General features: G+C 40.5%; 1 protein-coding gene across 2 annotated transcripts in view; it reads left to right on the top strand.

The window, feature by feature from the left end:
* Window positions 1-744: 744 nt before the first annotated feature.
* Window positions 745-16,020, top strand: part of LOC118817870 (neprilysin-like) — a 67,263-nt gene continuing 51,987 nt past the window's right edge. The window contains exons 1-2 of one of the 2 annotated variants that reach the window (XM_036584847.1): window positions 745-1,110; window positions 13,771-13,941. In XM_036584847.1, coding sequence (XP_036440740.1) covers window positions 1,068-1,110; window positions 13,771-13,941 — 214 coding nt within the window. In that variant the 5' untranslated portion in view covers window positions 745-1,067. Of the gene's footprint in view, window positions 1,111-13,382; window positions 13,600-13,770; window positions 13,942-16,020 lie in introns of those variants that run through there. The other variant, XM_036584848.1, reaches the window with a different exon arrangement.

Below are 16,020 nucleotides of genomic sequence, written 5' to 3' on the forward strand. Positions count from 1 at the left end.
TATTGACTAACATTAAAAGTAAAGTAGATTTTTTCCTTTTCCTGTAAAGTTACCAAGGTTTTCTTCTGACAACAGCGACACACACACACACACACACACACACACATCATCTAAACCACTTATCCTTCTGGGTCATCGGGGGTGCTGGAGCCTATCTCAGCTGTCATTGGGCGGAAGGCAGGATAGCGATAAATATGCACACACACACACACACACACACACATTATATATATATATATATATATATATATATATATATATATATGTATATGCACACACGTGTGTATGTACGTATACAACTTTGTACTACATATAGACACATATAGAGGTACAAAAGTTGTGTGTGTGTGTGTGTGTGTGTGTGTGTCTGTGTGTCCTATTATTAACACCATGGTCAAATTACATGTTTTGTTGAGATTTGTTTGATTGCTGTTTAGGCTTTAAGACCCTAAGCCAAATAATCTGAATCTCCCCATCCTGCACACACACACACACACACACACACACACACACACACCGTTACACGCTCTCTCACGTTCACGTTATCTCTCTCTCTCTCTCTCTCTCACACACACACACACACACACACAACAAGCACACGCGCGTTGGCGCTCCTAACCCAACCAACCCTTCTCTGCTCCGCTCGTGCTTCCCTGCTCCTCTTTAAGTCGCACGCGCTGGTCGCAGGTCCCTCCTCAGAGGCTCCTGTGGGGGGAGGCAGCATTAGACACCAGCACACTCTCTCTCTCTCTCTCTCTCTCTACACACACACACGTACACACACTCAGTCTCTCCGCTTCGACTGTCTCCCTCCCGATCAGATCAGATCAGATCTGGCTCCGCTCGCTGCTTGTGGTGGGCTTGTGTGAGCAGCAGGGTCCAGCTGAGCCCGTGGCGAAGGAGCACCAGTCACATACACACACACACACACACACACACACACACAAACACACAAACGCGAACACCGAGCGCGCGCGGGAAGCGGAGCCGAGAACACCGAGCACGAGGTGCGCGCGCGCTCTCCTCGTCTTTCTCGCGGCTTTGGATGGACGGCTGACCGCTCGGTGATGCCCATTTATATCATCGACCGCAAATTTCCAGAGACCCCTGGTAAGTCTGGATGGCTGGGGGTGGGCTGGGGCGGGGGGCGCTTGGGGTGACCTTTTTAATGCCTTTGCCACAAAACGCACGCGCTTGCAAACGCAGCGTTAAAGTTTTTCTACGCTTTGCTGTCTGGTGCCTGCATGTATGCAGCCGCTCGCGCAAACGCATCCCAAGTGTTTCTGCACGCGTTTAGGGAAGCAGGTCCGGGGTGAAGATTAATCTGAAGAATCTGAATAATCTGAAGATTATTACCCACAAACTACTGGAGCTGATGAAATTATTCTGAAACCAACAGTTCTCAGAATGAGGAATTGAGGTCCTTAGGCTTTAGACAGGGGCAGTGAGGAGGTCAGCTTTTCCTGGCCACCCGGCGTTTTTTGCTTTGCAATGGTGAAAGCAAGGCTGCTGAGTTTGGTGGGTAATACGGTGGGCTTCACTGGCCGTGGGCTGCTGATGAGGCGCTTCAGGAGATTCAGTCTAATTTGGTCTTTGAAGCTGCTTCACATGGCCAAGCAATTCAGCTCAATCCAGTTCAGTTCCGTTTGATGCGGATCCACTTGTTTCACTTCATTTCTATTTGGTTTGGTTCGATTCAGTTCATTGCAGTTCAGGTCAGATCAGCTCAGTTCAGCTCAACTCCGTTTAGTTCAGTTCAATTCAGGCAAATTCTGTTCGCTTCGGATCAATTCAGTTTGGTTTTGTTTGGCTTGATTCAGTTAGATTCGATTCAGATCAGTTTATTGCAGTTCAGTTCATTTTATATCAGTTCAGTTTAATTCAATTCAATTTGGTTCTACTCGATTCTGATCACGGTTCAGTTCAGTACAGCTCAGATCAGTTTAGTTCAGTTCCCTTCAGTTCATTTAATTTCATTTCATTCCAATTCATTTCATATCAATTCATTTCAATTTAATTCAATTCGGTTCTATTCGATTCTGTTCAGTCAATCAGATTCAGTTCAGTTTAGTTCAGTGTAGTTCACTTCAGATCAATTCAGTTAAGTTCAGTTCAGTTCAGCTCATCTCAGATCAGTTCAGTTCCCTTCAATTCAGTTAATTTCAGATCAACTCAGTTCAATTCAATTCAGTTTGGTTCTACTTTGATTCTGTTCAGTCAATTCAGTTCAGTTCAGCTTGGCTACGTTCAGTTCAATTCTGTTAATTTCAGTTCAGTTCATTTTATATCAGTTCAGTTCAGTTCAATTCAGTTTGACTCTACTCGATTCCGTTCAGCCATTTCAGTTCAGCTCAATGCAGTTAAGTTCAATTCTGTTCAGTTCAGTTCAGTTAAACTCAGTGCAGTTCAATTCAATTCAGTTCAATCCAACTCAGCTTCATTATCATTGTGCCAGAGTAATACACAGTGCACAGTACAGAAGTGCAGGAATGGAACAGTGTTTTCCAGTCTAATCTCTATGTGCCACATCTGTAGCCACATCTGTATTATACCATCACTCACCACACTCAACAGCTTTGTTGTGTTTATCTGTACTAAGTTAAGAAGAGAAAACCTGTTGACCTGAAACTAATTTATAATAGAAGCCAACGGGCAGCTGCTGGATTCCGTGCATAAAGGTTTGAAATAGATGACTGTGTAATGCTGATTTCAAACTACAGTCATTACACTCTAACAATAGGATGAGACATACATGAGAGAACGTCTTACCAAAGCTGTTCTTAAGAGGTTTTATCCAACTTTCCAACCCCATCGCTTCTATCATGAGAGAGTCTTGGGTCACCAGGTTTTTTTGCCCAGTTGTCTGTGGTAATCATCTTCATGCAACAGAGACATACAGATAGAGTCCTCCAGAGTGGATCTGTGTATGAGATGGTTCTTGGAATGGAAAAAGCATGGGGGGCAGTGGGGAGTGACAATGTGCTAAATGCTATGTGCTTTTTGTTTGAATTGTTTGGATAATCTACTTCATAATGTGCTTTAACGTGCTGAAAGATGATAATACAGCTCTTTGCATGTAATATAGCAACTGCTGATCTGTGCTGTCTTTCAGTCGGGGTGAACTATATGCAAATGAAAACAGTCTGACCAATCAGATTGTTGGATTGAAGTGCAGAAATCGATGGTGTTACACCCTTGTTTCAGCTCAGCAAGGCCGTCTTTGTGGAGAGGTGTAAATTGTTTTCATAGTAGGGGCTCTCCTCCCCTTTCACCCATCATTGCTCACTAGCAGCTCAACATAGAGTAAGAATATTTCACACTTAGAGATAAAAGGGTGCCCTAGTTAACCCTTTAGAATCAGCTGGTGATACAAAATACCATGCTGTTTTAACCCCTTAACTTTCCAGGCTTTTTACATACAAAGGCTTATTTTTCATTAACTACAGGGACTTCATTGTGAACTAATGGAGTTTTAGAACTTTTTGCCGGTTTGGATCGAATCAGCGACCTTCCAGTCACAAGGCTGGTTCCCTAATCTGCAGCCCACCATTTACTAAACCAGAACTTTTTGCATGCAAAAGTTTGAACACCACGAATGACATGTTTTTGTTGACTTTCTTAGTGAAGATAAGCACACAATCTCTACAGAGAACAGACTTCTGTAGATTTTAATGCACAAAACTGTTTATTTGTTGTATTTAACATTTTTATAAAAATAAAATGTGGCCTGTGCAAAAGTTATGGCCCATTTTATCTTTGTTTAATTTTTTCCCTATAAATTAAAATCATGCACTAAAATTTGCTGGAAAATGCCACATTTAAGTTCTACTTTAGGATATGTTCACTTATTGTCCTTTAGAAAATCAACAGAGCTTTTAATTTGCCCAGGGGTGTTCATACTTTTGTATGCAATTGTAAATAAAACAACATAAAAATGCTAAATCCCTGCACTGAGCACACGTAGGTCTTTGCTATGCTTAGAGGTTCTGGCCATTTGTTATTTTTAGCAGTTGTAGTTAAACAAGCCTGAAAACTGGGGATGCTGCAGCCCCCCCCCTCCCCCACATCCCTGTGCGGGTGTGATGGTGGTGTGTGACTTTCTGTTGCTGACTGTGCGAGTGGTGGAGGAGTGTGTCACTTCCACTAGGCCTGTGTGTGGAAACTGTCCGTTCTGCTGTACGCTCTGAGATCATACTCGCTGAACATGATATGATTTGGAGGCTCAGTCATTCATTCTGAAGGCAGTGAGTAAGTCTGTGGGAGAGACGTTACACACGGACACTCAGTATATGTGTGATGTGTGATGTGCAAGCAGCAACTACAGCCCCATGCTGAGCTCTTCACCCAGCGCAGAGAGGAGGAGAGTCAGAGCTAGAGCTTTCTCTGTCTCTCTCTCTCTCTCTGTGTCTGATGATGATGTACTGGAGGGTTATCATTTTCCTCTTATGTCTTCTGTTCAAAAGTTTGGAATCACTTCTCATAATAAAGGAGGAATTCCATTCATTTTCAAAAAGTTTCTGTGTTATTCAGTGGTTGAGATGTAAACAGAGTCAGAGTGGTTTGGTGCGACATGGTTCATAGTAGAGAAACTTACAGACTCTAATTTTCACAGTGGTGGAACCAGTAGCTGCAGTGTCTATGATGTAAATATAAAGGCATATGCAAAAGTTTATCCCCTTAAAAGTCCCAGGCTTATTACACACTAAGGCTTACTATTCAGTAACTACAAGGACCTCAATGTAAACTAGTTGTGCCTTAAATATGGCACTTTTAGTGCGCACTTTGGCCCAATCCCATTTCTTATTTTTACCCCTACCCCTTGTTTTGTGTTGCCTTGCTCCTTGACATTGAGTTACAAAGGGTGCTGGTGGACATCGTCCTGTATGAAATGGGACCCTCAAATATAAAAGAGCATTACTTCATTAACAGCTACTAGCGCTGCTCTGTAGGTGACCCTGCCAGTCTGCAGTGACAGCAGAGGAGGGTAAAGTTCAGCTCCTCACTGCTGGGCTTTAGTTACATTTAGGGCATCATATGCCTTCAAAGAGAGGACAATTATTTATTGTCACCCAACCCCTAATTCTTCAGTGGTATGAAGCTGATGTCAGCTATTTGCCAGCTTCTTATTTGAATTCTCCCGTTCCACCTTAAATGGTGCAGCAGTTCTGACACCTGAGGCATCAGAATGTAACTGCTGCACCATTTAAGGTGGAACAGGACATGTAGCTTACTGGCTACTAAGACATCAGCATACTACTAGTGATTTTATGCTTGCTATGAAGAAAAGAACCATAATGCACTGAAATGACGTTAAACTTTGATCGTTTTTGATATGGGGTTCTATACAGCACCAAAAAGCGTTCCTCTATTTTTAGAATGTCCAGCCTGTTACAACAGAAGAACCCTTGTTAGTGCTATATAGAACTATTTTCCAACAGGTTCTAAATAGAACCATATAAAACATTCTCCATCAATCTGAAGAATGCTTTCACCATGCAGAGAACCCATTGATCATGTGTTCATGGTTCCATATAGAACCATTTTCTTTACCCAAGAACCATCTTTTTTAAGCATGTATGACGTTGTATAGCAGTAAAATAAAAACACTGGTTCTGTTGAGCTGATTACTTCTACTTTATCTGGCTACCCTCCCCTCCGCCTCCGCCTCCCCCCACAGCTTGTAAGCCAGGCCTGTGCTTGCATGCCTCAGGTGATATCTTATCCAGGGCTGCCGGGACTCTGTCAGAATGACGGCTTGGCACACAGTGACGCATCCACCAACACACGCCACACACACACCCACCACCCTATCAGATTCCATAGTACTTCCCCGCTCAGTCAGCGGCTAGAACGTTGTAGCTCAGGGTCTTTCGTTTCTGATGATGTCTTTCTGATCTGCTCCAGAAATAACCTTAAACGCTTCTGAATGACCAGACAAATCTCAGCAGTATTTCTGAACAGAGGTAAAGGTTTTTCTTTTACTAGCCCTCTCAGTGAAATCACAATTAAAGTGCTCCTTTAACTTGTCTCTGCACCTGTACTTAAAGATAGCATGGAAATGCTGAAGAAATTTAGCCAGTGCTAACTCAGCCACTTACACTGTACAGTACTGCACATGCAAATTAGTTTAGTAAAACAGAGAATCCCTAAAAATGAAGACCTTAACCAGGAGTTTTAGTATTTTGAACAAATGAACAAACAATTATAAAGCTGATTTAGACTGTTTGCAGCTTTACACTCTTGATTTTGAGCGGCAGGTATGCAGCATCATTACTCATGTCCTGTAGTAATTCATTTAGGACCCCTGACCTCAATGGTTTAAAATGGCTAACTGCTCATGGATGACTCATTATGGAAATATATTCCACTACATAGTGGATTACCACAGTGCAAATGTCATTTTTCTTTTGAAAACACAGGGTTTCTTAGTGAAAGTGATTTAGGTAGCAGCTCATCTAGTAAATCTTGATCAAACATGAGCCTATCACAGTCCAATATACTAAAATATGCTAATGAGGGGATTACAACATCAAAACAGGAAACATACAGCTAGAGAACATGCCTGCGCTAACGTTGCTAATGTTGCTGCTCTAATGTTTGAGATGGCTGTTACGACCCCCTTTTACTGTCCACAATACAGCAACGGCTAGCCTACCTTCCTGAACAGGTAAACAGGGGAAAGGATACATCAACATAAACAGCACTCACCCCTACATAGTTGTGACTAGTAAGTTAAAGTAACTGTTAAACAGGCAACATGATACAAGCATCGACAGATGAAGCTAAACAACACTGAGCCAAAATCACTAGAGCAGCATTACCACAGCTTTTCCCAGAGACCGCCATGTACCAGAGGGTGAAAACACCGTGGGCCAAACTTATCACTATTGCTTTTCAACAGCGATTCCTCATGCAGCAACCAATCACAGCATGCGTCGTAATCAGCTGACAAGATCAGCTGACATCAATCTCAAGATCAAGTGACACCATTATCTCCACCTGGGAAACAGAAAGAGAAAGAAGGAAAAACACAAAAGACCAGCAGAGGGCAGCAACAGAAACATCTTGGACATAACAATGGGACTGTGTGAGTTTGGACTGTGCGGTTAGCCGTTAGCTAAAAAGATGGTTGTATTTAGTTTGCAACTTAGTCTAATTTGTGCTCCCTATCTGCCAAAAAAGCTGTCAAATGTGTGCTAGAGCTGTTAGCATCCTGAATAAGCTAGTGAAGTACTGTCCAAGCCTAGTCTCCCTACTTTTCTTTAGCATTCAAGGCTAATTTTAGCTTGTCAAACAGGCTAAAACAGCTTCAAACACCACAGCACAGGTTTGATTCTCGCAAAAGGCCGCACTTGATAAATTTTAGAGGGCAGAGAATCAAATCTGAGGTTGAAAACCTCCCAGACACACCCAGATGTGTGTGGGGCTGTTAGCTGAGCTCTTGCTTTGCTTTCATCCTCTTTGACATTATAAATGCTATTATGCTGGTTTATTACCTTCACATACACCAGAACACTTGTTCAGTTCCAGTGCACTGCTCAGCTAAGACAAGTTTAGAGAATAAAGACTCAAAACTAAGCAAAATATTGGAGTGACTGCTGTTGAAGTGAGAGAAAGACAGACATGAACCTGTTCTGTGATGTGTTGAACCAGAGGCCCTGCTAGAAAACCAGCATAGACCAGCAGCACTGGAACTGAACCAGTGTTATGGTGTATGTGAAGATAATAAACCATCATAATAGCATCTATAGTGTCAAAGAGGATGGTAGCAGCACGGTCATGCTGGTTGACCAGATAAACCAGAACCAGACCAGCATAGGCCAGCTTTGACCAGTATGAACTGTGGTTGACCACTGTTCAGCATTAACAATTGTTGTTGCTAAATTATGTTAATGTTCAACACTTACTGGGTGATGAATTAACAGTCTAACTAGTTTATTTTCTGATTATTGATTTTATAGAGCTTTTTTCAGTTGCCACTGTGCTTTATCTCATTGGCCTGATCCGTTCAAACACACTGAAGTCAAGTGCCATTCTGTAGTTAATGTCATGCCCATAGTAGCACCTCCTGGTCTAGGCTGGATTTCTCTAAGATAAAAATTAATCAGATTTTCAAAAATTGACATTACTGTGCCCTGTGCTTTGCAAAAAGATCCCAAACCCAGTATGTTTTGTTCTATGTTCACTGTCTAAAAAACAGCTTAGACCAGCGTGGATTCCATGGTTTATGCTGGTCTGGTGCTGCTTTAGCTTGTCACCCAGCATGGTCATGCTGGTTGACCAGCATACCGGCATCCAAAGCACAACATATATTGGTTTTGGTGGTGTTCAGCATAACAGCTTCAAATGCTGCTGACCAGCACACCAGAACCCAAAACATGACATATCATCACTGTCCAAAGAAAAATGTAAGTATCTCCAAAATGGGTAAATTTACAGGAGAGGGCAAAAACATTCTTTACTTTTGACGTAAATTAATGTAAATAGATTTTATTCCATGCAAATTTGAGGCATTTCTATTGGTCGGTTCAACATGAACTTTTCTCATAATGTGAAGGACAGCTGCTGCGCTCAAATGTTGTAGAAAAGTAAAGAATAAAATGGAGATACATGTTTTTCTTTGGACAGCAACCATTTTGCTGGTGACAATCTAAGCTGGACTGTGCTGGTCAATATTTCCACTGAATGTTTTTGGATCCTCTAAATGATGAGGTCTTTAATGAGTCGAACTATAAACTTTGCGACATCAATGCTAACAGCAAGAATATGAAAGTAAGTGTATTAAACTTCGACACTATCATGTAACCCTAGCTACTCCTAACGTGCTCTACTACTGCCAAAGCTACTTAACTCCCACACTTGACAGAGCTTGCTGGTGGTTTTAGGGTATTTTTGTATAGTTGGCAGTCTTATGATGTCAATTCAGTGTTAGCTTGCATGTAACGTTCTTATTTCGACTATTTTTTAGTGGTTTCTTGAGCATGATAATAATACAAAACCACATTTAACAATGTATTTTTCAACAGTGGTTATTTTTATGGCTTAAATTGTGACTTTACCCCTTTGTTTTCTATTAAGCTTGGAGAAGAATATGGAGAACCATGCTGTCCTTGGAAAACCATGGACAGCAGCATCAGTGGTCAGTGATAACCACAAGACTTAGCAGAAGGCAGATGTGTATGTGTTCACTGCCTGTCCTAGGAAGATAATAATGGAAAATAATTGCCATGTTCGAGTTGTTCATAAACTCATAACTAAGTTTGTCTGCATGTACTGCGCTGGATAAAAGTAAATTCAATGAGAGCAACACGATTACTGGCTCTAAAAATATTTCAGTGAGGAGGACACTTTTTCACTCAGATGAAACTGAGAGCATGTTTTGCTTGTTAAACTGTACAAAAATGAGCTCATGGAGATGCCCAGAGGTGGCTATGTGGTCAGTTCGGTTGCTCAAGTGCCCAGAAAGGAGCAAATCTCTCCATCTGGTAATGGCCACAGGCTAACTGAGCTTGCTACGGCTATACAAATAGTTTAATTCCATAAAGCAGCTCCTTTAACTCTGTCTTAATTAATTTCTCATAATCGATAAACTCCAATTTTTTGTCTTCAGCTCATTAAAATTTACCTCCAGAGTAGCTGGTGGGTGTGTCTGTCCATGATGGCCAATCAGAGCTTTATATGTTCTACCATGTTTTCTATCACTGTACAAAAGAAGCCCCACGCTGCGTTTATAGGTGGTTGCACAGCCGTTGTTTATGAGCAAGTGTGCATAAGGGGTTACATATACTGTATAAACACTTATATGCATGATTAAAGGGTTCTTTGCATCGAGAAGTGGTTCTTCAGATTGATGGAGAATATGCTGTGTATGGTTCTATATAGAACCTATGAAAATCTATGTAGCACCAAAAATGGTTCTGCTATTGTTACAATGTCAAACTTATACCCTTAAAAAAGACGGTTCTTCAAGGGTTCATTAATAAAGAAAATGGTTCTATATAGAACCATGAACATTCATAGAAGCATTTGCATGATTAGAGGGTCCTTTGCATCATGAAAGAGTTCTTTAGGTTGATGGAGAACGTGTTGTGTATGATTCTATATAGAACCTTTATGAAAATGGTTCAGTATAGCACCAAAAATGGTTCTGCTATTGTTACGATGTCAAACATGTATACACTTAAAAAGACGGTTCTTCAAGGCTTCATTAGTAAAGAAAATGTTTCTGTATAGAACCAAGAACTTTCAAAGAATGATTTAAAGGGTTCTTTGCATCATGAAAGGGTTCTTCAGATTGATGGAGAATGCTCTATATATAGTTCTATGTAGAACCTTTTGGAAAAGGCTTCTATAAAGCACCCAAAAGGGTTCTTTTATTGTTGCAAGCTTGACATTGTAACAATAGAAGTATGCATTTTGATGCTATGCAAGTGTTCCTGGTTCTATACAGAACCATTTTCTTTACTAAAGAACCCTTGAAGAACCATCTTTTTCACAATGTAACAATAGACAAACCTTTTTGGTACTATATAGAACCATTTTCACAAAGGTTCTACATAGAACCATCAACAGCACATTCTTAAGAACTCTTTAATCATGCAAGAAAACCTTAATCATACGAATGCTTCTTTGAACGTTCAAGATTCTGTGTAGAACCATTTCCTTTACTAAAGAACCCTTGACAAACCATCTTTTTTAAGAGTGTAAACAGAGAAGAACCTTTTCAGTGCTATATAGAACCATTTTCATAAAGGTCCTAAATAGAACCATACACAATACATTCTCCATCCATCTGAAGAACCATTTCCTTTACAACCAATGTCCTTTACATTGTGCATACATTTCACAATGAATGGATCTATATGGATATCAAGTTTGAAATGCTCCAAAATTACTTGGAATAAAACTTGACTTGGACTCTTTATTTGGATGGTCCCCTGTAGATGATCTACAGATACCTAAATTATTAACAAACTTTCCACTATACTCAGTTGAGTCTCAACAACATTAAGGTTAGGAGTAGGTTTAGGTTTAGGGTTGAAGTTAAGGTTAGGTTTAGGGTTAGGGTTAGATTTAATATATTCTTTCAGACTCAATATCAAGTTCAGTTGCATTTCATTGATATTTAGATGAATGTTAGTTAAAGACAGACCGAGTAACTACAAAGCACCTACAGTGGACCGTCCAAATAAAGTGTTACCAAACTTTTTTCCATTGACTTGCATTGAAAGTTCAGACCATTTGCTGCATCCTGTATGTTTATTAGTGGTAGAACATAACAGTAATGTGCTGCTGTCAATAGGTAGTCTTGTGAAAATACATTATAATGGTATCACTGTAAACAAACATTAAAAGACGAGCGCTGGCAACATCTGAGAGATTCCCTTCCCAGTGTTTAAGCCCAATGGATACAATTTAAAAGGCTTTCAATCTGCCATGCTTCTGTATGTACAGTATCAAATGTCATTGGATGAAATTCAACAACAGCTAACAAGCAACTGTGAATGCGGTGTTCAGTGCCAGCCCATGCAGCTCATTTCGACCGACTGTGCATTTATAGGGCGTAATTAAACGATTTCACCATGGCCAGCTTGCGGCATTCTTATATCAGCTCTACTTTTCCCCCACTGGAATGCATCTCACTTATTTGAATGCCCAAAGCATTCTCAGTAATGGAAAGAGTCTGAGCTAATGTGTTTAATGTCACAGCCCAAATAGACGGCCGTGCTGTATCTACAATGTACAGGATTAGATGGACTCAAAAGGGTTAAACATCTGCACTCAGAAGAATCATTTCAGTGTGAACACGCACAGCCACACTCATACATACTTTAAGGGAACCGACCACTGATTGCTCACTTCAGGCTGTGCTTTTTGAAGGGGATTAAGAGTGAAGGATTAGAGGCTTTTAATATCTTACACGTTCACGGGAAATGATAGGCCTCGTCGAGGAGGCATCCGGGCAATCATCTCGCTCCGTCTTGACTAAAGACGACGGACCCCCACACACATACACACTCAAATACCCCCAAACGTACACGCCCAGCTCAGCCTGGGATGCATAAGCTGACTAATGCCAATCTTCCCCTGCTTCCTGGATCATAGTCAACTTAAAGAGCCTGTTTTGTGGAAAACTAAGTTTTCCTTACTTTTTTAAAGAACGATGCAGGATGTAAACATTGGTAATGTTTCGAAACATACACAGTTCATACGATAATGAAATTAAGACACAATTATGACATTGTGATGTCATAAAGAAGCAACTCATTTACATATATAAGTCTATTTAGGCTACAGTTTAGCCCCATTCATAGATTTTGATGTTATAATGAGTGTTTCAGCCTGGACTGCTCTTAAAATGAGGCACAATACTGGGCCAATCAGAACAAGAGTTATTTCCATATATCAGTCTTAAAGGCACAGGTTGAAAAGTGGCTATTTTTTTGCTCTTTTGCTATCCAAATGATGTCAAATGATAAAATACACATAATTCATTTTGTATTATTATTTAAAATGATATGTTTATGAGAAATCCAAATTCGTCTTTTAAAAAAATATATTTTTAGGGGTTCCTTTGCATTTTGTTGCTATATGGCAACAGCATGTAACAATGGAACTGCAATCTACAATCTGCAATCTAATCTTATGGCAAAAGTACATTGCCATAAAACACTACCACATTCAACATCTAGGCTTAAAGGCAACACTGTGTGTATTAATGGCCATCAATGCATAAGACTGTTTTTTTTTCATACACAAAGAAGTATGGAAGTAATTTATTAATATAATGTGTCCTATGAGTGTATTAATTTACATACACTGTGCACAGCAGATTGCAGTTGGCATGCTGTTGCCACATGGCAACAATCATATTTTATGATTTTATCAAATTTAAACTGGTTTTATTTATGAAAAAGGCATTTTTCGCATTTTTCTTTTCTCCATAATTTAAACATGGAATCTTCCTTCTCATTGTATGAAAAATTCATGATGAATAGACTAAAAGAAATCCTCCCCAAATTCTTGAAATGAAATTTCTTTACATTACAAGTTAAGAACCTTGTTGCTTTCTCATCTAAAATGACTATTTATTTATTTATTTAGTTAGTTAGTTAGTTAGTTTTCTTAGTTTACTTTTCTCAGAAACTGAAAGAATGACATTCTAAATAAATGAATGGTGGTCTCTGACTTTTACACAGCTCTGTAAATGTTTACAAAATGTATACAGGGCGTACTTCTAACCCCACGTCCTCACATTGTATAAAACAAAAGCTGTGTGTGTGAGAGACAGAGAATGTGTTGTGGCCTCGTGTTCACTCCTCCTTCAAAGGGAGTCTTCAAGAGACTTTGTCCCCAGGCCTTAGGTCCTTTCCTCTCAGCCAGGATGTACCAGGTCCTGCCCATCTGCACGGTCATTTCACTGATGCCCCGAACTGTGTGTGCGCGTTCACATGTCACAGAGGGATCAAGGATTAATTGCCTGTTGAGATAAACTTAACAGCGCGCAGCGAGAGCTGTTCTGACTCCTCGTTTGTCCGAGGGGTAGAAAACAACACAGTTGCGTGACTGAAGCTTTAACATTTCATTACTTTTCCAGAGGTATGCTCTTTCAAGGAGTCCTACAAAGTCATGCAACTCTGCTGAGGTTAACTTGCTGTGTAGCTTTTTGCTTTTAACTCTGTGCTTCAGTCTCTCTCTCTCTCTCTCTCTCTCTCTCTCTCTGTCTCTGGCTTTCTCTACCTCTCACACTATCTTCTCTCTCCGTCTCAGGTGAGTTGCTACAGGCTGCTCCAGAAGGACAGCGCGCCATGGCTGACAACAACATGCAGAAGAAGAAGTCTCGCTGGACGTCGCTGGAGATCGGCCTCTTGACCATCGTGTCCCTGCTCTTCATCGTTGTGGTGGCCCTCATTGTCCTCTTCGCTACGCAGAGCAGCAGCGGTGAGTGCACGCTCGGAGACAGTCAGATTTCCTGGCAGCCGCTGCTCCGGAGCTTTTCCGGTCCCTTACCCACTGAGATGAATTTCAAGGCAACTTTGCCGGGATATTAGCAGGATTAGGGGGGGGAGGCTTACATTCCCAGAAAGCAGCAAATCCCCTTGAACAGCAAGGAATTTGCTGTCCAGCGTGACTTCCCAGTGTATTTTGTTGGGTTTTTGAAAAAGTGAGGAGAAAGTCAGCAGAGCGTGGCGTGTACAGGAGGTGTAAGGACAGAAGAGGGAGCAAAGGTCTGAGCATCTGCTTGCTAGTGTTGCTGGATTACACAAGCACACAGTGTAGTAGCTTGTGGTTACCTGTGCAGCTGCTGTCAGGCAGGATTTTTGCCCTTATGTAGTCCCCAAATGTAGTTGGTCAGTCAAGACTTGTTTGGTGTCTAACATTTGATTCACTAGTTTTGAATTGGAACTACAAGTCTAGTGTAGCTAATAATTTATGGATGGTTATATTTCACATATAATTTGAAGAGGGAAACCCTCACAAATGGCTGAACACGTTCTGAGAAGTAATAAATACGTCTTGTAATTTAATTCAATGGAATACTTCTTGTGATTTGTTCTTCCTTGTGGTACTTTACACAATATAGCTAAACGAGCTCTCCTACTGGTTAAGACTTCAAATGCTAAAGAAAAGGCCTCACATGTTCAATTAACCATAAGCATAATTACAAATTGGCAGAGGAATCAATTCAATCACATTTTTATTTCCAATGGATGGGACCTTTTTAGCACCCGGACTGAAAAAGCAGTTTAGCACCCGGACTCTTTTACTACAAAGCCATGCTGTTGTAATACATGCAGAATGTGGTTTGACATTGTCTTGCTGAAATAATCAAGGTCTTCCCTAAACAAGACGTCATCTGAATGGCAACATATGTTGCCAAAACATGTATTTATCATTCAGCATTAATGGTGCCTTCACAGATGTGCACGTCACCCATACCATGTGCACTAATGCACCCCTATACTATCATGAATACTGGCCTTTGAACTGTGCACTGATAACAAGCTGTTATCTTATAAACACTAAAGAGTGGTCTTTAGCCCAGAGGACACAGTGTCCATGATTTCCAAAAAGAATTTCAAATGTTGATTTGTCAGACCACAGGACATTTTTCCACTTCCCCACTTTTTAAATTAGCTCAGGCCCAGAGAAGGTGGCAGCATTTCTGGGTTCTGTTTATATACGGTTTCTTCTTTGCGTTTTAGAGTTTTAACATGCATTTGTGGATGCAGCGACGAACTGTTTTCAGAGACAATGGTTTTTTAGAAATGTTTCTGAGCCCATGCAGTGATTTACACAACAGAATCATGTCTGTTTTTAATGCAGTGCCACCTGAGGGCCCAAATATTATGGCCAGCAAATACTGTTTTTTGCCTTGTCCCTTGTCCCTTGAGATTCTCTGAATCATTTAAAGTTATTATGTACTGCAGATGATGAAAAGCAAAAGTTCTTTGCTAATTTACATTGAGAAATGTTCTTCTTGAATTGTCGCACTATTTGATCATGCAGTCTTTCACAGAGTGGTGAACCCTCCTCATCTTTACTTCTGAAAGACTCAGCCTCTCTGGGATGCATTTTCATACCCAATCATGTGACTGACCTGTTGCCAATTAACCACCAGGTGTTTTTTTTAGCATTACACAACTTTACCAGCCTTTTGTTGCCCCCGTCCCAACTTTTTTGGAACGTTATCAAATTCAACATGGGCACAGATTTTTCAAATAAACAATAAAATTTCCCAGTATCAACATTTGATATGTTATCTTTGTGCTATTTTCAATTAAATATAGAGTATAAATTATTTGCACATCATTGCATTCTGTTTTTATTCACATTCTGCACAGCGTGTAATGGGGTTATACAAAAACAACATTTATCAAGTACTGAAACTGAGAAAATTGTTTTTTTGAACATATATAACTATTTTGAATTTGATTCCAGCAACACATTTCAGAAAAGCTGGGGCAGGGCGACAAAAAACCTGTTGTGTAATGCTTAAAAAAGAAAAACCAGGTGGTT

Source organism: Colossoma macropomum, unplaced genomic scaffold (assembly GCF_904425465.1).
Source record: "Colossoma macropomum unplaced genomic scaffold, Colossoma_macropomum, whole genome shotgun sequence".
NCBI lineage: Eukaryota > Metazoa > Chordata > Actinopteri > Characiformes > Serrasalmidae > Colossoma > Colossoma macropomum.